This window comes from Ornithorhynchus anatinus, chromosome 3 (genome assembly GCF_004115215.2).
Source record: "Ornithorhynchus anatinus isolate Pmale09 chromosome 3, mOrnAna1.pri.v4, whole genome shotgun sequence".
NCBI classification, from domain to species: domain Eukaryota; kingdom Metazoa; phylum Chordata; class Mammalia; order Monotremata; family Ornithorhynchidae; genus Ornithorhynchus; species Ornithorhynchus anatinus.
Window position 1 is genome coordinate 133,192,393 of NC_041730.1, and position 24,490 is coordinate 133,216,882.

General features: G+C 46.6%; 1 protein-coding gene across 6 annotated transcripts in view; it reads right to left on the reverse strand.

Moving 5' to 3' along the window:
* The window catches only part of KNDC1 (kinase non-catalytic C-lobe domain containing 1), a 164,909-nt gene that overhangs the window by 85,217 nt on the left and 55,202 nt on the right, over positions 1–24,490 (reverse strand). For all 6 annotated transcript variants that reach the window (XM_029061503.2, XM_029061499.2, XM_029061501.2 and 3 more), the window contains exons 7-10: positions 23,848–23,962; positions 19,161–19,232; positions 19,011–19,072; positions 15,376–15,534 (exon numbers count right to left, since the gene is read on the reverse strand). In XM_029061503.2, the coding sequence (XP_028917336.1) occupies positions 15,376–15,534; positions 19,011–19,072; positions 19,161–19,232; positions 23,848–23,962 (408 nt within the window). The remainder of the gene's footprint in view (positions 1–15,375; positions 15,535–19,010; positions 19,073–19,160; positions 19,233–23,847; positions 23,963–24,490) is intronic.

The window sequence follows — 24,490 nt, forward strand, 5'->3', positions numbered from 1 at the left end:
TATTATTATTGTTATTATTAATCGGGGCAGATGGACAAAAATAAGACAACTTAATCCCGATGAATAGAATCAAGGGGATGTTCACCTCATTAACAAAATAAGTAGGGTAATAAAAATATATACAAATGAGGACAGTGCTGAGAGGAGGGGAAGGGAGAGGGGGAGGAGCAGAGGGAAAGTGGGGAAAGGGGGCTTAGCTGAGAGGAGGTGAAGTGGGGGGCAGAGATGGAGCAGAGGGAAAAGGGGAAGCTCAGTCTGGGAAGGCCTCTTGGAGGAGGTGAGCTCTCCGTAGGGCTTTGAAGAGGGGAAGAGAGTTAGTTTGGCGGAGGTGAGGAGGCAGGGCGTTCCAAGACAGCGGTAGACGTGGGCCAGAGGTCAACGGCGGGATAGGTGTGAATGGGGGAAGTGACTTGACAAGTGAAGTGACTTGCCCAGGGTGCCATAGCAGACAAGTGGCAGAGCTGCGATTAGAATCCATGACCTTCTGTCTCCTAGGCTCTATCCATTATGCCACGCTGCTTCTACAGTTCCTGTCCTATATAAGGCTGACAATCTAAGCGGGACAGCGAGTCCCCATTTTACAGAAGAGAAAACCAAGTCCCGGAGAAATTAAGTGACTTGCCCACAGTGACACAGCAGGCAAATGGCGGAGCTGGGATTAGAACCCAGGTCTCCTGATTCCCAGTCTTGTGATCCTTTATTAGGCCACAATGTTTTTTCTTAAATATTTCTTTGTTTTGTGCTTGCCAAGGGCTTAGAAGAGTGCAGTGCACCTGGGGGCCCCTGAGCACAGGCTCTTTCTACTGGCTGTGGTTCTGGTCTGCCCACCATCGCCCGCAAACTCTCACCCTCTGCCTGGATGTGTTCCTGGGGTCTGACCCTTGACCCAGCCCAACCTGGCCCGGCCTGGCCCTCTGCCCTCCCTTGGAATCGGGTCCAGGTCTGGCACTGCCTCACTGTGCCTCTCCTTGCTCCCCAGGGGCTGCCAAATGTCAATGGCTCATGTGGTCACCCTGACCAGGGACCGACTCTAATGTCCACCTGGGTATTCTCGCCCAGCACTGAGCACAGAGCTGTCTACTCGTTCATTTATTCATTGATTCAGGTATATTTATTGAGCACTTTCTCTGTGCACAGCACTATACAAGCGGTTGGGAAAGTACAATAAAACAGTAAGTGCTTACTAACGACTATTACTATTAACACCAACCTTCTTCAGCCAGAGTTTCATGTTCAGTAAACATGCGTACTTCCATTTAATAATAATAACGTTGATATTTGTTAAGCGTTTACTATGTGCCGAGCACTGTTCTAAGCGCTGGGATAGATACAGGGCGATCAGGTTGTCCCACGTGAGGCTCACAGTTAATCCCCATTTTACAGATGAGGTAACGGAGCACAGAGAAGCTAAGTAATGTTGGTATTTGTTAAGCGCTTACTATGTGCAGAGCACTGTTCTAAGCGCTGGGGTAGATACAGGGTAGCCAGGTTGTCCCACGTGAGGCTCACAGACTTAATCCTCATTTTACAGATGAGGTAACTGAGGCACCGAGAAGTAAAGTGAGTTGCCCAAAGTCACACAGCTGACAGGAGGCGGAGCCAGGATTAGCTAAGTGACTTGCCCACAGTCACACAGCTGACAAGTGGCAGAGCCGGGATTTGAACTCATGACCTCTGACTCCCAAGCCCGTGCTCTTTCCACTGAGCCACGCTGCTTCTCTTAGGCACAAAGACATAAATACATCACCTCCCCCCATTCTTTCACTGATTTGGCTACTTGCCCTTTACTCCACATAAGGCAGAGAGATCTCTGGCAAGGAAAAGTCTTTTCCACTACAGGCCCAATAGAGAACCTGGAAGTCATCTTGTCTGCAGCCTCAGCCCAAGAGATTTTCCCCTCCAAAGTACCTTACTCTATTTTTGAGGGACTGTTCTCAATGGAAATTCCATTTTTGACCTCGATCTAACTTGGAATAAATTCATTCTTGAGGGTGAGGTGGCATGAGGATAGGGAGAGCTATGGCATCTCACAGATGGGGGAGCCACAGCTCAACGGAGGGAGCGGGCACAGTGGTACTGAGTAATGATGATGATGATGATGGTATTTGTTAAGCACTTACTAGAGAAGCAGCGTGGCTCAGTGGAAAGAGCATGGACTTGGGAGTCAGAGGTCATGAGTTCAAATCCCGGTTCTGCCACTTGTCAGCTGTGTGACTGTGGGCAAGTCACTTCACTTCTCTGTGCCTCAGTTCCCTCAGCTGTAAAATGGGGATTAACTGTGAGCCTCACGTGGGACAACCTGATTACCCAGAATCTACCCCAGCGCTTAGAATGGTGCTCGGCACATAGTAAGCGCTTAACAAATACCAACATTATTATTATTATGTGCCAAGCACTGTTCTAAGCACTGGGGTAGATACAAAGTAATCAGGTTGTCCCATGTGGGGCTCACAGTCTTAACCCCCATTTTACAATTGAGGTAACTGAGGCCCAGAGAAGTGAAGTGAATTGCCCAAAGTCACACAGCTGATAAGTGGCAGAGCTGGGATTAGAACCCACAGCCTTTGACTCCCAAGCCCGGGCTCTTTCCACTAAGTCACGCTGCTTCTTGAGTAGACAGGGAGAATTAATAAATAATGTATAAATAATGATGGTATTTGTTAAGTGCTTACTATGTGCCAAGGACTTTTCTAAGCCCTGGGCTAGATACAAGGCAATCAGGTTGTCCCACATGGGGTTGACGGTCTCAATCAGATGAGGTAACTGAGACACAGAGAAGTGAAGTGGCTTGACCAAGGTCACACAGCAGACAAGTGGCAGAGCCAGGATTAGAACCCATGTTCTCTGACTTCCAAGCCCGGGCTCCTTCCTCCGAACCATTCTGGCAACGGGTAGACAAGGAGAGCTGCAGCTTCAGGTAGACAGGGAGAGCCACAGCATCACACAGAGAAGCAGCGTGGCTTAGTGGAAAGAGACCAGGCTTGGGAGTCGGAAGTTATGGGTTCTAATTCCGGCTCCTCCACTTGTCAGCTGTGTGACTTTGGGCAAGTCACTTAGTAGTCAAGTGTTTAGTACAGTGCTCTGCACAAAGTGCTCAATAAATATGATTGAATGAATTATTCTATTTATTTTATTAATGATGTGGATATATCTATAATTCTATTTATCTATTTTGATGGTAGTGATGCCCGTCTACTTGTTTTAATAACGTTGGTATTTCTGAAGCGCTCACTATGTGCCGAGCACTGTTCTAAGCGCTGGGGTAGACACAGGGGAATCAGGTTGCCCCACGTGGGGCTCACAGTCTGCATCCCCATTTTACAGATGAGGTAACTGAGGCACCGAGAAGCTAAGTGACTTGCCCAAAGTCACACAGCTGACAAGTGACCGAGCCGGGATTCGAACCCGTGACCTCTGACTCCAAAGCCCGTGCTCTTTCCACTGAGCCACGCTGCTTCTCTAACTTGTTTTGTTAGCCGTCTCCCCCCTTGTAGACTGTGAGCCTGTTGTTGGGTAGGGATTGTCTCTATTGGTTGCCAAATTGTACTCTCCAAGCACTTAGAACAGTGCTCTGCACACAGTAAGTGCTCAATAAATACGACTGAATGAATAATAATTCTGGTACTTGTTAAGCACTTACTCTGTGCCAAGCACTGTACTAAGCGCTGGGGTAGATACAAGTTAAGCAGGTTGGATAGTCCCTGTCCCACATGAGGCTCACAGTCTCAATCCCCATTTTATAGATGAGGTCACTGAGGCCTAGAGAAGTGAAGTGACTTGCCCAGGATCACACAAAAGACATGTGGCGGAGCTGGGATCAGAACCCAGGACCTTGTGATTCACAGGCTGGTGCTCTAACCACAGCATGGCCGGGGAAGCAGCGTGGCTCAGTGGAAAGAGCCCGGGCTTCGGAGTCAGAGATCATGGGTTCGACTCCCGGCTCTGCCACTTGTCAGCTGGGTGACTGTGGGCAAGTCACTTCACTTCTCTGGGCCTCGGTTACCTCATCTGTAAAATGAGGATTAAAACTGTGAGCCCCACGTGGGACAATCTGATCACCCTGCATCCCCCCAGCGCTTAGAACAGTGCTTTGCACATAGTAAGCGCTTAACAAATACCGACATTATTATTATTATTATCTATGGCTCATGTGAACCGGGAGAGCTACAGTCCAACAGAGACAAGGAGAGTTAGGGCATCAGGTAGACAGGGAGAGCTATTCATTCAATCATAGAAGCAGCGTGGCTCAGTGGAAAGAGCCCGGGCTTGGGAGTCAGATGTCATGGGTTCGAATTCCGCTCTGCCCCTTGTCAGCTGGGTGACTGTGGGCAAGTTACTTCACTTCTCTGTGCCTCAGTTCCCTCATCTGTAAAAGGGGGATGAAGATTGTGAGCCTCTCGTGGGACAACCTCATTTCCCTGTATCTCTCCCAGCGTTTAGAACAGTGCTCTGCACGTAGTAAGCGATTAACAAGTACCAACATTGAGAAGCAGCCTGGCTCAGTGGAAAGAGCCCGGGCTTAGGAGTCGGAGGCCGTGGGTTCTAATCCCGGCTCCGCCACTTGCCAGCTGTGTGACTTTAGGCAAGTCACTTAACTTCTCTGTGCCTCAGTTACCTCATCTGTAAAATGGGGATTAAAACTGTGAGCCCCACGTGGGACAACCCGATCACCTTGTATCCCCCAGCGCTTAGAAGAGTGCTTGGCACATAATAAGCGCTTAACAAATACCACAATTTTTTTACGGTGTACAGAACACTGTACTAAGCACTCAGGGAGGCAGGGAGAGCTGTGTTATTACAGGGAGAGGCAGAGCTGTAGCATTACCTAGCCAGGATTACGGCAATCCAGAGACAGCGAGAGTTAGGGCCTCAGAGAGACAGGGAGAGCCACGGCATCACATAGGCAGAGAGACAGGCATCATATAGGGCATCACATAGGCAAGGAGAGCTAGGGCATCACGTAGACACATCCTTGGCTCGATCCCAGAGCTTGATTAGACTGTAAGCCCGTCACAGGGAAGGGACTGTCTCTATCTGTTACCGATTTGTACATTCCAAGCGCTTAGTACAGTGCTCTGCACATAGTAAGCGCTCAATAAATACTATTGAATGAATGAATGAATCTAACGACCATGTCGTTGGCACATCCATTTGATTTAAACAAAGCCTTTTGGACTTTTCCTGTTCCTCACCCTGCCTCTTACACTACCCTCCCCGCCCCCGACTGCTTGTACCCTCAAACCATCCTGGGGCCCCCAAGGGCAGAGAGGCAGGAAGGCAGTAGGGTAATAATAATAATGATGGCATTTGCCAAGCACTGTTCTAAACACTGGGGGAGATACAAGGTAAGCAGGTTGTCCCACTTGGGGCTCACAGTCTTAATCTGTGCCTCAGTTTCCTCATCTGTAAAATGGGGGTTAAGACTGTGAGCCCCACGTGGGACAACCTGATTCCCCTGTGTCTACCCCAGCGCTTAGAACAGTGCTCGGCACATAGTAAACGCTTAGCAAATACCGACATTATTAGCAAATACCAACATTATTAATCCCCATTTGACAAGTAACTGAGGCTCAGAGAAGTGAAGTGACTGGCCCAAGGTCACTATCTGTTACCAAGACCTGCCGGTCTCACCTTTATAATATCACCAAGATCCGCCCTTTCCTCTCCACCCTAACGACTACCTTACTGCTATGGGCTCTAGTAATATCCCGGCTGGATTACTGTGTCAGCCTTCTCTCTGATCTCCCTTCCTCCTGTCTCTCCCCGCTCCAGTCTATTCTTCACTCCGCTGCCCGGCTCATCTTCCTGCAGAAACGCTCTGGGTATGTCGCTCCCCTTCTTAAAAACCTCCAGTGGTTGCCTATCGACCTCCGGACAAAACAAAAACTTCTCACTCTAGGCTTCGAGGCTCTCCATCACCTCGCCCCTTCCTACCTCTCCTCCCTTCTCTCTTTCCACCGCCCACCCCGCACGCTCCGCTCCTCCACCGCCCACCTCCTCACCATACCTCGGTCTCGCCTATCCCGCCGTCGACCCCCGGGCCACATCCTTCCGCGGTCATGGAACGCCCTCCCTCCTCACCTCTGCCAAACTAATTCTCTTCCCCTCTTCAAATCCCTACTTAAAGCTCACCTCCTCCAAGAGGCCTGCCCAGACAGAGCTCTCCCTTTTCCCTCTGCTCCCTCTACCCACCTCCCCCACCTCTCCACAGCTAAACCCTCTTCTCCCCCCTTTCCCTCTGCTCCTCCCCCTCTCCCGTCCCCTCCCCTCAGCACTGTACTCGTCCGCTCAACTGCATATATCTTCATCACCCTATTTATTTTGTTTAATGAGATGTACATCACCCTGATTCTATTTATTTGCTATTGTTTTAATGAGATGTTCTTCCCCTCGACTCTATTTATTGCCACTGTTCTCATCTGCCTGTCTCCCCCGATTAGACTGTAAGCCCGTCAAAGGGCAGGGACTGCCTCTATCTGTTGCCGATTTGTACATTCCAAGCACTAAGTACAGTGCTCTGCACATAGTAAGCGCTCAATAAATACTATTGAATGAATGAATGAATAGCAGACAAGTGGCGGAGGCGGGATTAGAACCCATGACCTCTGACACCCAAGCCCGGGATCTTTCCACTAAGCCACGCTGCTGAAAGGAGCAGGGTGAAGAGAGCAGGGTTCGGGGGCTGGCGGTGCCGAATCAGCCGTGGGAAGCAGCTGTCAGCCAGGAGGAATCAATTGGGACACTCACACACTGTGCAATCCCTCAGTCAAAAAATCACATCAACCCCGGCTCAACTGATGGCTTGTGGGCAACGCGGAATCCTGAAGACACGGAGAATGATAGGGTGACCCTGCTTTAGCCAACTCGTGGAATGATAATAATAATAATAATGGTATTTGTTAAGTGCTTACTATATGCCACACACTGTTCTAAGGGCTGGGGTAGATACCAGATAATCAGGTTGGACACAGTCCCTCATGGGGCAGCCACTCTTAATTTTACAGATGAGGGAACTAAGGTCCAGAGAAGTGAAGTGACTTGCCCAAGGTCACACAGCAGATACAAGGCAGAGCCGGGAGTAGAAGCCAGTTCCTCTGACTCCCTCAGTGGAACAGAGGAGCAGTGTGGATAGATCACAGACCTGGAAGTCAGAAGGACCTGGGTTCCAATTTGGCTCTGCCGCTTTGCTGTGTGACTTCGGGCGAGTCACTTCATTTCTCTGGGCCTCTGTGACCTCATCTATAAAATGGGTATTAAGAGAGCGAGCCCCAAGCGGGACAGGGATTGTGCCCAACTGGATTACCTTATGTCTACCCCAGCGCTTAGTATGGTACCCGACACATGGTAAGTGCTTAACAAACAAAGCAGTGTGGCAGAGTGGATCGAGCATGAGTCTGGGAGTCAGAAGGTCATTGGTTCTAATCCCAGCTCTGCCACTTGTCTGCTGTGTGACCTTGCGCAAGTCATTTCACTTCTCTGTGCCTCAGTTCCCTCATCTGTAAAAGGGGGACTGAGACTGTGAGCCCCACATGGGACAGGGACTGGGTCCAACCTGATTAACTTGTATCTACCCCACCCTTAGTACAGTGTCTGGCTCATAATAAGTGCTTACTAATAATAATGACAGTATTTGTTAGGTGCTTACCATGTGCCAAGCACTGTTCTAAGCGCCGGAGTAGATACAAGGTCATGAGGCTGTCCCAAGTGGGGCTCACAGTCTTAATCCCCATTTTACAGATGAGGTAATGGAGGCACAGAGAAGTTGTGACTTGCCCAGAGTCACACAGCTGACAAAGAGTGGAGTCAGGATTAGAACCCATGACCTCTGACTCCCAAGCCTGTGCTCTTTCCACTAAGCCATTTTCTTCTCCATAACACGCTTAAGAAATACCATTATTATTATTATCATAACAAATGCCACAAAACAAAAACAAAAACAGAGAGATGGATATTGACAAACAAAGGTCTGTTCCAAGCCCCCATCTCCCTCAGGCTGGGGGGCCTGCAGACTGGGGTGAAGAAGATAGGGCTGGAAGCTTATTGTGGGCCAGGAATATGTGTACCAACTCTGTTAATTAGTGAATGATGGTATTCAGTAAGCATTTACTATATGCCAAGCACTGTTCTAAGTGCTGGGGTAGATGTGAGGTAATCAGGTTGTCCTGCGTGGGGCTCACAGTCTTAATCCCCATTTTACAGATGAGGAACTGAGGTACAGACAAGTTAAGTGACTTTCCCAAGGTCATACAGCAGACAAGCGGTGGAGGCGGGATTAAAACGCACGACTTTTGACTCCCAAGCCCGTGCTCTTTCCACTAAGACACTCTGGGTTCTAATCCGGGCTCCTCCATTTGCCTGTTGTGTGACCTTGGTCAAGTCACTTCAGACCCAGAATTAGAACCCACATCCTCTGACTCCGAAGCCTATGTTCTTGCCACTACGCCATATTACCTGGCCATATTACATATTACAATCCCCCAAGTGCTTAGTACAGTGTCCTGCATATAGCAAGTGCTCCATAAATAGGATTGATTGACGGGGACAGGGAGAGGGGAGGGGTAATCTGGTACCCTCCCCGTTTCACTCTTCCTGCGAAGTCTACTCTAACTTCGGAGTCTAAGTCTACTCTAAGTCTACTCTAAGTAGACTTCTAAGTCTACTCTAACAGCTGAGAAGCAGTGTGCCTCAGTGGAAAGAGCACGGGCTTTGGAGTCAGAGGTCATGGGTTCGAATCCCTGATCTGCCACTTGTCAGCTGTGTGACTGTGGGCAAGTCACTTAACTTCTCTGTGCCTCAGTTCCCTCATCTATAAAATATGGATTGAGACTGTGAACCCTATGTGGGACAGGGACTGTGTTCAACCCTATTTGATTGTATCCATCCCAGCACTTAATACAGTGCCTGGCACATAGTAAGCCCTGGCTTAATAACTTAATTTTAATCATCATCATCATCATCATCATTAGTATCATTGTTGTTATCATTATCACTCAGGGAAGTGAAGCGACTTGCCCAAGCTCACACAGCGAACAAGTAGCGGAGTCGGGATTAGAACCCATGACCTTCTGACTCCCAGGCCCCTGCTGTAGAGGGGGCTTTGGGGCAGAACAGAGAAGAAGGAGTCGGGAAGTGAGCTGGAGTGAAACAGAAAAACAGTGTTGCTTAGTAGAGTATGGCACGGAAGTCAGGACATAGTAAGCACTCAGTAAATAAGGTTGATTGAGGAAACCTGAGTTCTAATTGCAGCTCTATAACAGCCTGCTGTGTGACCTTGGGCAAGTCACCTCACTTCCCTGAGCCTCATTTTCCTCATCTGAAAATGGGGATTTAAAAACCCATTTTCCCGCCCCAGGGCAATCTCCCTGGACATATTTGAGCAGTCTCTCCCTCAGCTGGGATGAAGCCAATTCCCAGGAGCAGGAAGCAGTAGTAGTTTCTCACTCTGAAGGAGAAGGAAAACTAGCCAAGTAGTGGGAATCGATCATTCAGTACTTACTGAGTGCTAACTGTGTGCAGAACACTGGACTAAGCACTTGGTAGAGTACAATCCGTCCTCTCCTGGTTCTCCTCTTATCTTTCTGGCTGTTCATTCTTGGTCTCCTTCGCAGGCTCTTCTTCCCCCTCCTATCCTCTTACTGTCAGGGTTTCTCAGGGGTCAGTTCTTGGCCCTCTTCTGTTCTCCATCTACACTCACTCCCTAGGTGAACTCATTCACTCCCATGGCTTCAACTATCATCTCTATGCAAATGACACACAGATCTACATCTCCTCCCCTGTCCTCTCCCCCTCCCTTCAGGCTCTTATCTCTTCCTGCCTCCAGAACATCTCCACCTGGATGTCTGCCCGCCACCTAAAACTCATCATGTCCAAAACTGAGCTCCTCATCTTCCCTCCCAAGCCCGGTCCTCTTCCTGACTTCCCTGTCACTGTGGATGGTACGACCATCCTTCCCGTCTCTCAAGCCCGCAACCTCATTGTCATCCTTGACTCGGCTCTCTCATTCACGCCACACATCCAATCTGTCACCGAGACCTGCCAGTCTCACCTTTATAATATCTCCAAGATCTCCCCTTTCCTCTCCATCCAAATAGCTATCTTACTGCTACAGGCTCTCATAATATCCCGGCTGGATTACTGTCAGCCTTTTCTCTGATCTCCCTTCCTCCTCTCTCTCCCCACTCCAGTCTATTCTTGATTCCGCTGCCCAGATCATCTTCTTGCAGAAACACTCTGGGCATGTCACTCCCCTTCTTAAAAACCTCCAGTGGTTGCCTATCAACTTCCGCATGAAACAAAAACTTCTCACTCTAGGCTTCGAGGCTGTCCATCCCCTTGCCCCTTCCTACCTCTCCTCCCTTCTCTCTTTCTACCGCCCACCCCGCACGCTCCGCTCCTCGGCCGCCCACCTCCTCACCGACCCCCGTTCTCGCCTATCCCACCGTCGACCCCCGGGCCACGTCCTCCCGTGGTCCTGGAATGCCCTCCCTCCTCACCTCCGCCAAACTAACTCTCTTTCCCTCTTCAAAGCCCTACTGAGAGCTCACCTCCTCCAAGAGGCCTTCCCACACTGAGCTTCCCCTTTTCTCTCTGCTCCCTCCGCTCCCTCTCAGCTCCTCCTCCGCCCTCTGCTCCCTCCCCCTTCCCCTTTTCACCTCCCCTCAGCTAAGCCCCCTTTCCCCCCTTTCCCTGTGCTCCTCCCCCTCTTCGTGCTCCTCCCCCTCTTCGTTCCCCTCCCCTCAGCACTGAGCTCATTTGTATATATTTTTTATTGCCCTCTTTATTTTGTTAATGAGGTGTACATCCCCTTGATTCTATTTATTGTGATTATGTTGTCTTGTTTTTGTCCGTCTGTCTCCCCCTATTAGACTGTAAGCCCGTCAGTGGGCAGGGATTGTCTCTATCTGTTGCCAAATTGTACATTCCAAGAGCTTAGTACAGTGCTCTGCAAATAATAAGCGCTCAATAAATACTACTGAATGAATGAATGAATGAATGAATACAATATAACAGAGTTGGTAGAAGAAGGAGAAGATAGGAGAAGCAGCGTGGCTCACTGGAAAGAGCACAGGGTTGGGAGTCAGAGGTCATGGGTTCTAATCCAGGCTCTGCTGCTTGTCAGCTGAGTGACTTTGGGCAAGTCACTTAACTTCTCTGTGCCTCAGTTCCCTCATCTGTAAAATGGGGATTAAGACAGTGAGCCCCACGTTGGACAACCTGATCACCTTGTATCCCCCCAGCACTTACAACAGTGCTTTGCACATAGTAAGTGCTTAATAAATTCGTTCATTCATTCAATAGTATTTATTGAGCGCTTACTATGTGCAGAGCACTGTACTAAGCGCTTGGAACGTACAAATCGGCAACAGATAGAGACAGTCCCTGCCCATTGACGGGCTTACAGTCTAATCGGGGGAGACGGACAGACAAAAACAATAGCAATAAATAGAATCAAAGGGAGGTACATCTTATTAAAACAATAGCAATAAATAGAACCAAGGTGATGTAATAAATACAATCATTATTGTAGAAAAGGAACATGGTTTAGTAGAAAGAGGATGGGCTTGTGGGTTCTAATCCTAGGTCTGCCACTTATCTGCTGTATGGCCTTGAGCAAGCCACTTAACTTCTCTGTGACTCAGTTATCTCATCTTTAAAGTGAGGATTAAGACTGTGAGCCCCACATGGGGCAACCTGATTACCTTGTATCTACCCCATTGCTTAGAAAAGTGCTTGGCACACTGTAAGCACTTAACAAATACCATTATGATTATTATTATTATTGCATGTTCCCTTCCTATACCAAGCTTACAGTCTAGAAGGGGAGACAGACACATATATAAATAAATTCTGGATCTGTACATAAGTGCTTTGGGGCTCAGGGTGAGGTGAAGAAAGCGTACAAATCCTATATATAAGGGCTATGCCAAAGGGAGAAGGAGTAGGGAAAATGAAGCCTTGATCGGGAAAGACCTCTTGGAGCCTGATTTTATTCATTCATTCATTCAATAGTATTGAGCACTTACTATGTGTAGAGCACTGTACTAAGAGCTTGGAATGTACAAATCGGTAACAGATAGAGACAGTCCCTGCCCTTTGACAGGCTTACAGTTTAATTGGGGAAGTATAATAAGTCTTTGAAGGTGGGGAGAGTGGTGGTCTGTCAAAAGGAAAGGCAAGAGGCAGGACAACAATGGTGGTATTTGTTCAGCGCTTACTATGTGCAAAGCACTGTTCTAAGCGCTGGGGGGATACAAGGTGATCGCGTTGTCCCATGTGGGGCTCACAGTTTTAATCCCCATTTTACAGATGAGATAACTGAGGCACAGAGAAGTGAAGTCACTTGCCCAAAGTCACACAGCTGGCAAGCGGCGGAGCCGGGATTAGAACCCACGACCTCTGACTCCCAAGCCCGGGCTCTTTCCACTGAGCCGAGGATGTGGGCAAGGGGTCAATGAGATTGAGGTACAGTGAGTAGGTTGGCATTAGAGGAGTGAAATGTGTGGGCCAGGTTGTAGAAGGAAATCAGTAAGGTAAGATAGGAGGGAGTAAGGTGATTGAGTGTTTTAAAGGAGTTTGTGTTTTATGTGGAGATGGATGGGCAACTCCTGGAGGTTCTTGAGGAGTAGGGATACATGGACTAAATTGTTATGTAGAAAAATGATCCTGGTAGCATAGTGAAGTATGGACTAGAGTGAGGAGAGACAGGAAGCGGGGAGTTCAGCAAGGAGGCTGATGCAGTAGTTAAAACGGGATAGGGTAAGTGCTTGGATCAAAGTGGTAACAGTTTGGAGGGTGAGGAAAAGGAGGATTTTCGTGATGGTAGAACTGACAGGATTTGGTGACAAGCTGAATATGTGGGTTAAATGTAAGTGATGAGTTGAGGATCATGCTAAGGCTATGGGCTTGTGAGACAAGGAGGATGGTAGCGCTATCTACAGTGATGGAAAAGGCTGGTGGAAGACAGGGTTTGGGTGGGAATATGAGTTCTGTTTTGGATGTGTTATGTTTGAGGTGTCTATGGGACATCCAAGTAGAGATGTCCTGAAAGCAGAAGAAAATAGGACATCAGTGATGGAGATTAGGCTGGAAGATATAGATTTGGGAATCATCTGCATAGAGATGGTAGTTGAAAGCTATGGAAAATGAATGAGATCTTCAAGGGTGTGGATGTAGATGGAGAAGAAAAGGGGGCCCAGAACTGAGCCTCGAGATTCATTCATTCATTCAATAGTATTTATTGAGCGCTTACTATGTGCAGAGCACTGTACTAAGCGCTTGGGATGAACAAGTCGGCAACAGATAGAGACAGTCCCTGCCGTTTGACGGGCTTACGGTCTAATCGGGGGAGACGGACAGACAAGAACAACGGCAATAAATAGAGTCAAGATTCTCCCACAGTGAGAGGTTGGGAGGTAGAGGAGAAGTCTGAGAAAGACTGAGAATGAGCGGCCAGAGAGATGAGGAGAACCAGGGGAAGACGGTATCAGTGAAGCCGATGTTGGATAATGTTTCCAGGAGAAGGGGGTGGTCCATGGTGTCAACGGAAACTAAGAGGTTGAGGATTCTCTCAAGGAGAGAATTGGAGGAGAGGAATTTGAGACAACGGGGGTAGACAACTCGCTCAAGGAGTTTGGAGAGGAATGGTAGGAGGGAGATGGGGCGATAGCTGCAGGGAGCCATGTTATCAAGGGAGGGTTTTTTTTTTTAGGATGGGGAGACATGGGCAAGATCGAAAGCAATGGGGGAGAAGCTATTGGAGATTGAACAGTTGAAGGTAGAAGTCAGAGAGGGAAGAACAGAGGGGGTAACTCTTTTGATAAAGAGAGAAGGGATGGGGCCAGAGGTGCATGTGGAGGAGGTAGATTTTGAGAGGAGGTAGGAGATCTTCTCTTGAGATACTGCTGGTGTCTTGGGCAGGGGTCCCCAGGAGAGGACCCTAGATTGGCTGCTCAAACATCTTTGTATCGAGTCTTCGTTTCCTGGGATACACTGGAGGGAGGTGGATGATGAAGAGGTAGTGGAACTGGAGTGATTACACTTCCGGTAACTATCCACTGGTGAGCTGGAGAGCCTAGGGGCCAGTCCCTCAAACATCTGTAACAGGTTTTTTTTTTAAAAAATGGTACTTAATGGTATTTAAATGGCATTAAAAGCAAATTGTCAGCTCCTTCTAAACTGGATGCTCACTGTGGACAGGGAACATGTCTACTAACTCTGTTATCATTGTATTCTCCCAAGCGCTTAGTACTGTGCTCTGAACATAGTAACTGCTCAATAGATACCATCGATTGAGGGTAGAATGGGGTCTTTGGTCAAATACAAATAATAATTGTGGTGTTTGTTAAGCACTTACTATGTGTCAAGCACTGAGGTCAGACACAGACCAGATCATTAGGCCAGTCCCAGTCCCTCATCCACATGGGGCTCACCTTATAAAGGGGAGGGGAGAACAGGAATTTCTTGCTCATTTTACAGGTGAGAAAACAGGAATAGAGATGATGATGATGAAGATGATGATGTTACTTGTTAAGCACTTACTATGTGCTAAATACTGTTCTAAGTGCTGGGGTAGATACAAGGTAATCAGGTTGGACACAGTCCCTATCTCATAGGGGGCTCACAGTCTTGATCCTCATTTTACAGATGAGGTAACTAAGGCCCAGAGAAGTGAAGTGACTGGTCCAAGGTCACACAGCAGGCAAGCAGCGGAGCCAGGATTAGAACCCACGTCCCCTGACTCCCAAGCCCGTGCTCTTGCCACTAGGCCACGCTGCTTCCAATGTTAAGTGACTGTCCAAAGTCACTCAGTAGGCAAGTGGCAAGGGCTATGAGATTTTGGACAAGTCACTTCACTTCTTTGTGCCTCAGTTCCCTTGTGTGTAAAATGGGGATTAAGACTGTGAGCCCTCTGGGGACAGGGACTGTGTCCAAACCATTTAGCTTGTACCTACCCCAGCGCTTAGAACAGGGCTTGGCACATATTAAGCGCTCAACAAATACCACTATCATCACTATCATCATCATCAACTCAGATTCTCAGACTCCTAAATCCATTCTCGTTCCACTAGACCACCCTGCCTCCCAGCTGCTTTTGAACTGAGAAACTCCAAGGCACCCACAGTGTCCCTGTCTGAGCAGTGAGGAAATCGAATTCCTAAACTGAGAAGTTGAAAACGAAGGAGGAAAACAACATGGAACACATTTACTCTTGTTAGTCATCAGAGTTCACTCAGATTTTTATGCACATTTCCTTTCAAGCACTCATCCTGGCTCCTTTAAACCCTGCATTACCTTCCTGAGAGCCGATTTATTTGTTCTTGATTGGATTTCTAGATTTGATTAAATAATATTGGATTACATGATCAATCAAATCACCTTAATTGCATCAGCGATGGATGGTCTCTCATCAGAGTCGCTCTTGGCCATGTCCAGGAGAAGCCGCTTAAGTTTCCTTGGCAACGCCAGTTTGTGATTAAGCGGAAAGTTATATTTCGCTGCGGTCCACAGAATCGCAGCCACGCAATAAACAGATGCCTGTGGATGGGTGAAGGGAGAGGAAAGAGATGAAGTTTAGAAAGAGGCTCTTCTATCTCGTTCTTAAATATGCTTAACATCCCCTTTGTTGTGAACCTATGTTTTAATAAACATTTTTCTTCTGCAGGATTCGGTGCAGTTGAAAGTCTTTTCACTGAGGTTGGGCTCCTGCAGGTTAGGAGCAGGTCAAGAGTTATTTTCCTTATTTTGCAGGAGAGAAAACTGAGGCACAGAGAGATTAAAATACTTGCTTAAGATCACAGAGATGGGGGGAGGATGTGGGACATGATCCTAAGCTTTCTACCAAATACCATGACTATATTATTGCTGAACTCTATGAATAATCCTTACAGTATTTGTTAAACACTTACTCTGTGCCGAAGAATGTATTGAGCACTGGGGTAGATGTACGCTCATCAGACTAGACACAGTGGTAATGTGGTAATGGTGATATTTAATAAATGTTTACGATGGGCCAAGCCTTGGGATGGATATAAAATCAGCAGATCCAGTTCCTGCCTCACCCTGTCCCACACAGGATTCATGGTCTGAGTAGGTGGGAAGCGAGTATTTTATGTCCTGTTTGCCGATTAAGAAACTGGGACACAAGTCACACAGCAGGCTAGTGGCAGAGCCGCTGCTCTCCTACTACAGCCCAGCCCTCAGACTTTGCTCCTCTAATGCCAACCTTCTCACTGTACCCCGATCTCGTCTATCTTGCCTCCGACCTCTAGCCTATGCCCTGCCTCTGGCCTGGAACAACCTCCCTCCTCAAATCTGACAATTATTCTCCTGACTTCAAAGCCTTATTGAAGGCCCATCTCCTCCAAGAGGCCTCACCTGACTAAGCCCCCCTTTCCTCTTCTCCCACTCCCTTCTGTGTCGCCCTGACTTGCTCCCTTTATTCATCTCACATCCCAGCTCCACAGCACTTATGTACATATCTGTCATCCACTTATTTCTAGTAATGTCTATCTCCCTCTCTAGAATGAAATCTTGTTGTGAGGAGGGAATATGTCCATTTATTGTTATATGGTACTCTCCCAAGAACTTAGTACAGTGCTCTGTACCCAGTAAGCGCTCAATAAACATGATTGAATGAATGAATGAAAGAATGATTAGAACCCAGGTCTCCTGACTTCCAGTCCCATGATCTTTCCACCAGAAATGTTGATCACTGCTCTGAATTTTCTGTACACCAGTTTGCTAAGTGATGCAACCTCAGCATATAAAACGGCTTGGTCAAAACTGTACTGTATAAAAATTCCACAGCAGCCCTTAGGACTGACCTTTTTAATTTCATTTCCTTTCTAATTTGAATCTTATGAAGTTAAAAAAAAGATTTCTGGTTTCTCTAGAAACTGACAATGTTCATTATAAATATATTTTCAGTTTCCGATGAGAGTTCAATATCTGGAGGTGTTTCTGGCAATTAATCAATTAATTCGTATTTATTGAGCGCTTACTGTGTGCAGAGCACTGTACTAAGCTCTTGGGAGAGTGCAGTACAACAATAAACAGACACGTCCCTTGCCCACAATGAGCTTACGGTCTGGGGGGGAGAGACAGGTATTAATATAAAAAAATTACAGATATGTGCATAAATAGCTCAACTCCGCCAATCAATCCAGAGCATTTACTGAGCAGAGCACTGTACTCAGCCCTTGGGAGCATGCAATCCAGTGCTCTGGACATCATAAGTGCTCAGCAAACGCTGAGTGAAAGCCACAGGTAGGGGCCCAGCAAATGCTTTTGATCGATTGAGAAACAGCGTGGCCTAATGGAAAGAATGCAGGCCTGGGAATCAGAAGGACTTGGCTTCTAATCCTATTCTGGCAGGTGTCTGCTGTGTGACCTTGGGTAAGTCACTTAAATTCTCTGTGCCTCAGTTACCTCATCTGTAAAATAGGGATTAAGACTGTGAGCCCCATGTGGGACAGGGACTGTGTCCAACCTGAAAATCTTATTTCTACCTCAGCACTTAGAAGAGAGCTTGGCACATAGTAAGCGCTTAACAAATGTCATTACTATTATCTAGCCCAGTGCTTGGCATATAGTAAATGCCTAGTGAATGCCCAATTATGATCATTATTAATATTCACCAATCAATCAGTAATTATATTCATTGAGTGCTTACTGAATGTCGAGCATGGTACTAAGAACTTTAGAGGGAACAATACAACAGAATTAGCAGACACATTCCCTGCTCACAGTGAATTTACAGTATGGGGGATGGTGCTGATTGCATATTCCCAGCAGACTGAAATGGAACTAGAACCCAGGTCTCCTGATTCCCAGAGCCACCTTGTCTCCCCTGAAACCACAGGAGGACAAGTCAAGAATATTTTGCTTCCCCACAGGCCGCTGACATTTCACCCCGCTTCTCAAAAAACTCCAGTGGTTGCCATCCACCTCTGCATCAGACAAAAACTCTTTATCATTGACTTTAAAGCAGTCCATCACCTTGCACTCTCTTACCTCACCTCACTTCTCTCCTACTACAATCCAACCTGCATACTTAGCTCTTCTAGTGCTAAGCCTCTCACTGTGCCGCCACCTCGTCTGTCTCGCTGCCGACCCCTCGTCCACATCCTGCCTCTGGCTGGAACGCCCTTCCTCCTTAAATCCTACAATTACTCTCCCCTACTTCAAAGCCTTATTGACAACACACCTCCAAGAGGCCTTCCCAGACTAAACCCCATTTTTTCTCATCTCCCACTCCCTCTGTGTCACCCTGACTTGCTCCCTTAGCTCTCCCTGCCCGCCAACCCAGCCTCACGGCACTTATGTAAAATTTGTAATTTTATTATTTGTATTGATGTCTGTTTCCCTTTCTTTAGACTGTAAGCTCATTGTGGGCAGGAATGTGACTGTCTATTGTTGAAATGTACTCTCCCAAGCACTTAGCACAGAGCTCTGCATACAGTAAGCACTCAACAAATACGATTGAATGAACGAATGAATGAATGCTGAAGCGGCCAAAATGGCAGAATCCCTTAAGATCAGTTGATGTTCCCCTGAGATCAGAAAACTTCTGAAATAAGCCATCAAACAGACTGAGAGAGAGACAGAGAGAAAGAGAGAAAGCCTCGATCCACACATTGGAAAGTGGCATTTTTGATTGACTCCCAAAGCGAGTTAAAACCGGTTGGGTCTTGTCTATGTGTCTATGAATATTTCATGCTTGTATAATAAGTCCATTTGATCCCAATATTGAATTTTTAAAGGTGAAAAATGCAACAGCTCTCAACCTCCCTTTTCTTTGAAGTGTAATCTAACTGCGCTGATAGCACACTCTTCTCTCTTTTCCCGTCCCCTCCATTCCTAGCCCACACCCTCTTTGACTTTTAAGGGGATGGAGTTAAGGCAGCAAAGTTGGGCAGGTCGACAGGGAATAGATTCTGATTTTTAATATCTGCAGCTGTTCAGAGAAAGATTGCAACAGACACACGTAGCCAGACAGCAGAGCCAATTACCTTTTCAGTAACTACCTTCTCCTCTTCGATTTCGGGAGCCAGATAAAATGAATTGTATGGTCCTAAGGAATAAAACCAAATGAGAAAATATTTACTTGGTCCCATCAATCTCTGAAAAATGACCCAAACAGCCAAACTGTGATTATTTACCTCCTTCTTTAGGGGTATCAAAGAGGACGTTTCCATCTGCATCAATCAGTACCGAATCTAAGCATAAATATGCTGGAAAACAAGCATCAAAACACGTTTACCAGTATTCAAGTACAATGTGAGCATAATAGTAATAAAAATAACAGTATTTGTTAAATGCTATGTGTGAGGGACCATTCTAAGCACTGGGGTGGAATAAGGCAAATTGGTTTGGACCCAATCCCTTTCCCACATGGGGCTCACAGTCTTAATCCCCATTTCCTAGATGAAGTAACTGAGGCCCAGAGAAGTAAAGTGACTTGCCCAAGGTCACGCAGCAGACAAGCGGTGGAATCGGAATTAGAACTTAGGTCTACCTTCAAGTTATCTCTTAATTGGAAGTTCTCCCGTCACCTCAAGCATAATAGGTCTGAACCAGAGCTCCTTCTCTTCCCACCAAAACCATGTCCTCGCCTTGAATTTCCCATCACTGTAGACAGTACCACCATTTTTCCTGCCTCACAGGCCCATAACCTTGGCATTATGCTTGACTCCTCTCTCTCATTCAACCCACACATTCAACCTATCACTAAATCCCTCCAATCCCACCTTCACAACATCATTAAAATCCATCCTTTCTTCTCCATCCAAACTACTACCATGTTAGTACAATCACTTATCCTCTCCCGTCATGATAAATGTATCGCCCTCCTAATTGCTGCCTCCCGCAGCTTCCTGTCTCTCCCCACTCAGTCCATACTTCACTCTGCTGCCCAGATCATTTTTCTACAAAAATGTTCAGGACATGTTTCCCCACTCCTCAAGAAATTCCAGTGGTTACTCATCCACCTCTGCGTCAAACAGATACTGTTCACAATTGGCTTTAAAGCAGCCCATCTCCTTGCCTCCTCCTACCTCACCTTGTTACTCTCCTACTACATCCCAGCCCACACACTTTGTTCCTCTAAAGCCGACCTTCTCATTGTACCTCCATCTTGTTTATCTCACCACCAACCCCTCGCCCACATAATAATAATAATAATAATGTTGGTATATGTTAAGCGCTTACTACGTGCAGAGCACTGTTCTAAGTGCTGGGGGAGATACAGGGTAATCAGGTTGTCCCATGTGAGGCTCACAGTTAATCCCCATTTTACAGATGAGGTAACTGAGGCACAGAGAAGTGAAGTGACTTGCCCACAGTCACACAGCTGACAAGTGGCAGAGCCGGAATTCAAACTCATGACCTCTGACTCCCAAGCCCGTACTCTTTCCACTGAGCCTCCCTCTGGCCTGGAACACTCTCCCTCCTCAAATCTGACATACATTTATTCTTCCCATTTTCAAAGCCTTATCGAAGGCCCATCTCCTCCAAGAGGCCTTCCCTTGACTAAGCCCCCCTTTCCTCTTCTCCCACTCCCTTCTTCGTCACCCTGACTTGCACCCTTTATTCATCCTCCCCGCCCAGCCCCACTGCACTTATGTATATATCTGTCATTTATTTATTTCTGTTAAGGTCTCTATCCCCCTCTAGACTGTAAGCTTGTTGTGGAAAGAGAATTGTTTATAATAATAATAATGTTGGTATTTGTTAAGTGCTTACTATGTGCAGAGCACTGTTCTAAGCGCTGGGGTAGATACAGGGTAATCAGGTTATCCCACGTGAGGCTCACAGTTAATCCCCATTTTTACAGATGAGGTAACTGAGGCACAGAGAAGTTAAGTGACTTAATAATGTTGGTATTTGTTAAGCACTTACTATGTGCAGAGCACTGTTTTAAGCACTGGGGTAGACACAGGGTAATCAGGTTGTCCCACGTGGGGGTCACAGTCTTAATCCCCATTTTACAGATGAGGGAATTGAGGCACAGAGAAGTTAAGTGACTTGCCCACAGTCACACAGCTGATAAGTGGCAGAGCTGGGATTCGAACCCATGACCTCTAACTCCCAAGCCCAGGCTCGTGCCACTAAGCCGCACAGCTTCTCTATTTTTATATATTATTTATATTATATGTTTATTGTTATATTGTACTCTCCCAAGCGCTTAGCACAATGCTCTGCACACAGTAAGCATTCAATAAATATGACTGAGTGAATGAATCAACGATACTTCTGACTCCCAGGCTCATGCTCTATCCATTAGGCCATGCTGCACGCCAGCTTACTGAAATATCATTATTCATTATAAGCAATTGTTTGAATTAAATGAGGGGAAGGTAACCATTTCGGATGCTACATACAAAGACCAAAGCAAAAGGAAAGCAACAAGAAAATGAAAGAGAAATGAATAACCACCCGGAGACTGCAAGGTCGAATGGCAAATGTGTTTGTGAAGGGGAAGTTAATTTGCTCTTCTTTATGGAATGCAAGTGAGTCCAGAATGAGAGAGGAGAGGGGAGTAGAAAGCCCATAGATATCTTTCTTCCTTCCTACCTGGTTCGCGTGAATGTCAGGCCCGGCTCTCACTCTTAGCTCCAAAGGGGATTTCTCAAGAGACCTCACAAAAGAGACTGAGACCCCGCTTTATACTCTCATTTTTTATAAAATCTTTTTGTCTCTGGTCTCCCCTATTAGGCTGTGTGCTCCTCCAGGGAAGGGATCACGTCTTATAACCGATCAATTGAGAAGCAGCATGGCCGAGTGGATGGAACATGGACCTGGAGGTCAGGAGACCTGAGTTCTAATCTCAGCTCCACCGCTTGTCTGCTGTGTGACCTTGGGCAAGTCACTTCACCTTTCTGTGCCTCAGTTCCCTCATGTGCAAAATGGGGATTCAATACCTGGCCTCTCTTCCCATTAGACTGTGAGCCCCGTATGGGATGGGGATTGTGTCTAGCTTAATTAGCTTATTTACCCCAGTGCTCAGTACAGTGCTTTGCTTTTAGTAAACACATCATTATTATCATTATTGTTGTTGAGAAAGGAAGAATGAGAGATTAGGGATCTTGGAGAAATAATCTCGGTTCAGGATTTCAAAAGTTGTGGCAAATTTTCTCCCGTCTTGGCCAAACTCTTTCTTTCAATCCCGTCATCCATTGATTCAATCATATTTATTAAATGCTTACTGTGAGCTGGGTACTATACTAAGCACTTGGAAGAGTCCAGTACAACAATAAACGGATACATTCCCTACTCCACAATGAGCATCTTCCTATGTTGCCCCTAGCTTTCTTGATCAAAGTGGATCTTGGTCACAAGAAAAGCAGGGGATATGTCTATCAACTCTGTTATCTTGTACTCTCTCAAGTGCTTAGTAAAGTGCTCTGCACACAGTAAGTGCTCAATAAATTTGACTGATTAATCATGTGTGGACAGTAAAAATAATTGATGGATTTGTTAAGCACTCACTATGTGCCAAGATGTAAGATAATCACGTTGCACACAGACCCTGTCCCACATGGGGTTTGCAGTCTTGGGGAATAGGTATTTTATCCTCATTTTAATAATAATCCTACACTACTACTAATAATAATATTATCCTATATAATAATAATAACCCCGGCTTTGCCACTTGGCAGCTGTGTGACTCTGGGCAAGTCACTTAACTTCTCTGTGCCTCAGTTACCTCATCTGTAAAATGGGGATTAACTGTGAGCCTCATGTGGGACAACCTGATCACACTGCATCTACCCCAGTGCTTAGAACAGTGCTCTGCACATAGTAAGCGCTTAACAAATACCAACATTATTATTATCATTATTACTAATACTGGTAGCATTTGTTAAGCACTTACTATGTGCCAGGCACTGTACTAAGCGCTGGGGTAGATACAGCAAATCAGGTTGGACATAGTCCCTATCCCACATGGAGCTCACAATCTTAATCCCCATTTGACAGAATAGGTAACTAAGACCCAGAGAAGTGAAGTGACTTGCTCAAAGTCACAAAGCAGACAAATGGCGGAGCAGGGTTTAGAACCCAGGTCCTTCTGACTCCCAGGCCCATGCTCTCTCTGCTGGGAAGCAGCATGGCTTAGTTGAAAAAGCCCGGGCTTGGGAGTCAGAGGTCGTAAGTTCTAATACCGGCTCCGCTACTTATCAGCTTTGTGACCTTGGGCAAGTCACTCAACTTCTCTGAGTCTCAGTTACCTATTCTGTCAAAAGAGGATTAAGTCTGTGAGCCCTATATGGGACAAACTGATTACCTTGTATCTACCCCAGCGCTTAGAACAGTGCTTGGCACATAGTAAGTGCTTAACAAATATCATCATCATCACTAGGTCATGCTGTTTCAGTTTCCTCATTTTACAGATGAGGAAACTGAAGCACAGTTAAGTGATTTGCCTAAGGTCATGTAGCATGCAAGAAGCCTGCAAGTGGTGGAGCGGGGATTAGAATCCAGATCTCCCGACCCAAAGGCCTGCATTCTTTCCACTAGGCCTAACTGTTTCCTAATTGGAGCTGCAACAGTAAACTGGCTCATCCCCTGATACCCTTTAAACTGTAAGCTCATCGTGGGTAGGGAATGTGTCCGTTTATTGTTGCACTGTCCTCTCCCAAGCACTCAGTACATGGCTCTGCACACAGTAAGCGCTCAATAAATGTGAATGAATGAATGCATGAATGAACGAATACCATTCAGCCAGTTACACACAATGCACAATCATGTAATAAGGCAGCAGGGAGGTTTAGCGATCTATGAAGCTCTCTGAGGACAGTGCATCTGGTGAAAACGAACCCCCTCAGAATTTCCAACGTGAAGGATTACCTGGATAATCTGTGTAACTCTGCAGAGTAGACAGACATTCATGACACAGGGCCCAAAGCTCATATTCCTTGAATGGCCGGACAACTTGAGACAGGAGATCCTGAAGGGAGATCCTCTAGGAAACAAAATACGGGGTAGGGAACAGTGGGTGGAGAGGGAAGGAAAAATAAATGAGCTCTGAAGCAATAATGATACCTTAAAAGTTTCATGAACAGAGTTAAACTGAGCAGAGCAGAGAAGCAACGTGGTTTAGTGGAAAGAGCCCGGGCTTGGGAGTCAGAGGTCGTGGGTTCTGATCCCGGCTCTGCCACTTGTCAGTTGTGTGACTTTGGTCAAGTCACTTCACTTCTCTGGGCCTCAGTTACCTCATCTGTAAAATGGAGATTAAGACGGTGAGCCCCATGTGGGAAAACCTGATTACCTTGTACCTACCCTAGTGCTTAGAACAGTGCTTGGCACATAGTAAGTGCTTAACAGATACAATCATCATCATCATAATCATCATTAAACTAAACTAAACCCAAACTACTTAAGGGGAGCTCTTGTACTTCAGAGGTGCTTGGATAAATTTTATGCCGAATCTTAGAACACACACACACACATACACACACACACACACACACCTTCCACCCTCTTGCCCCCA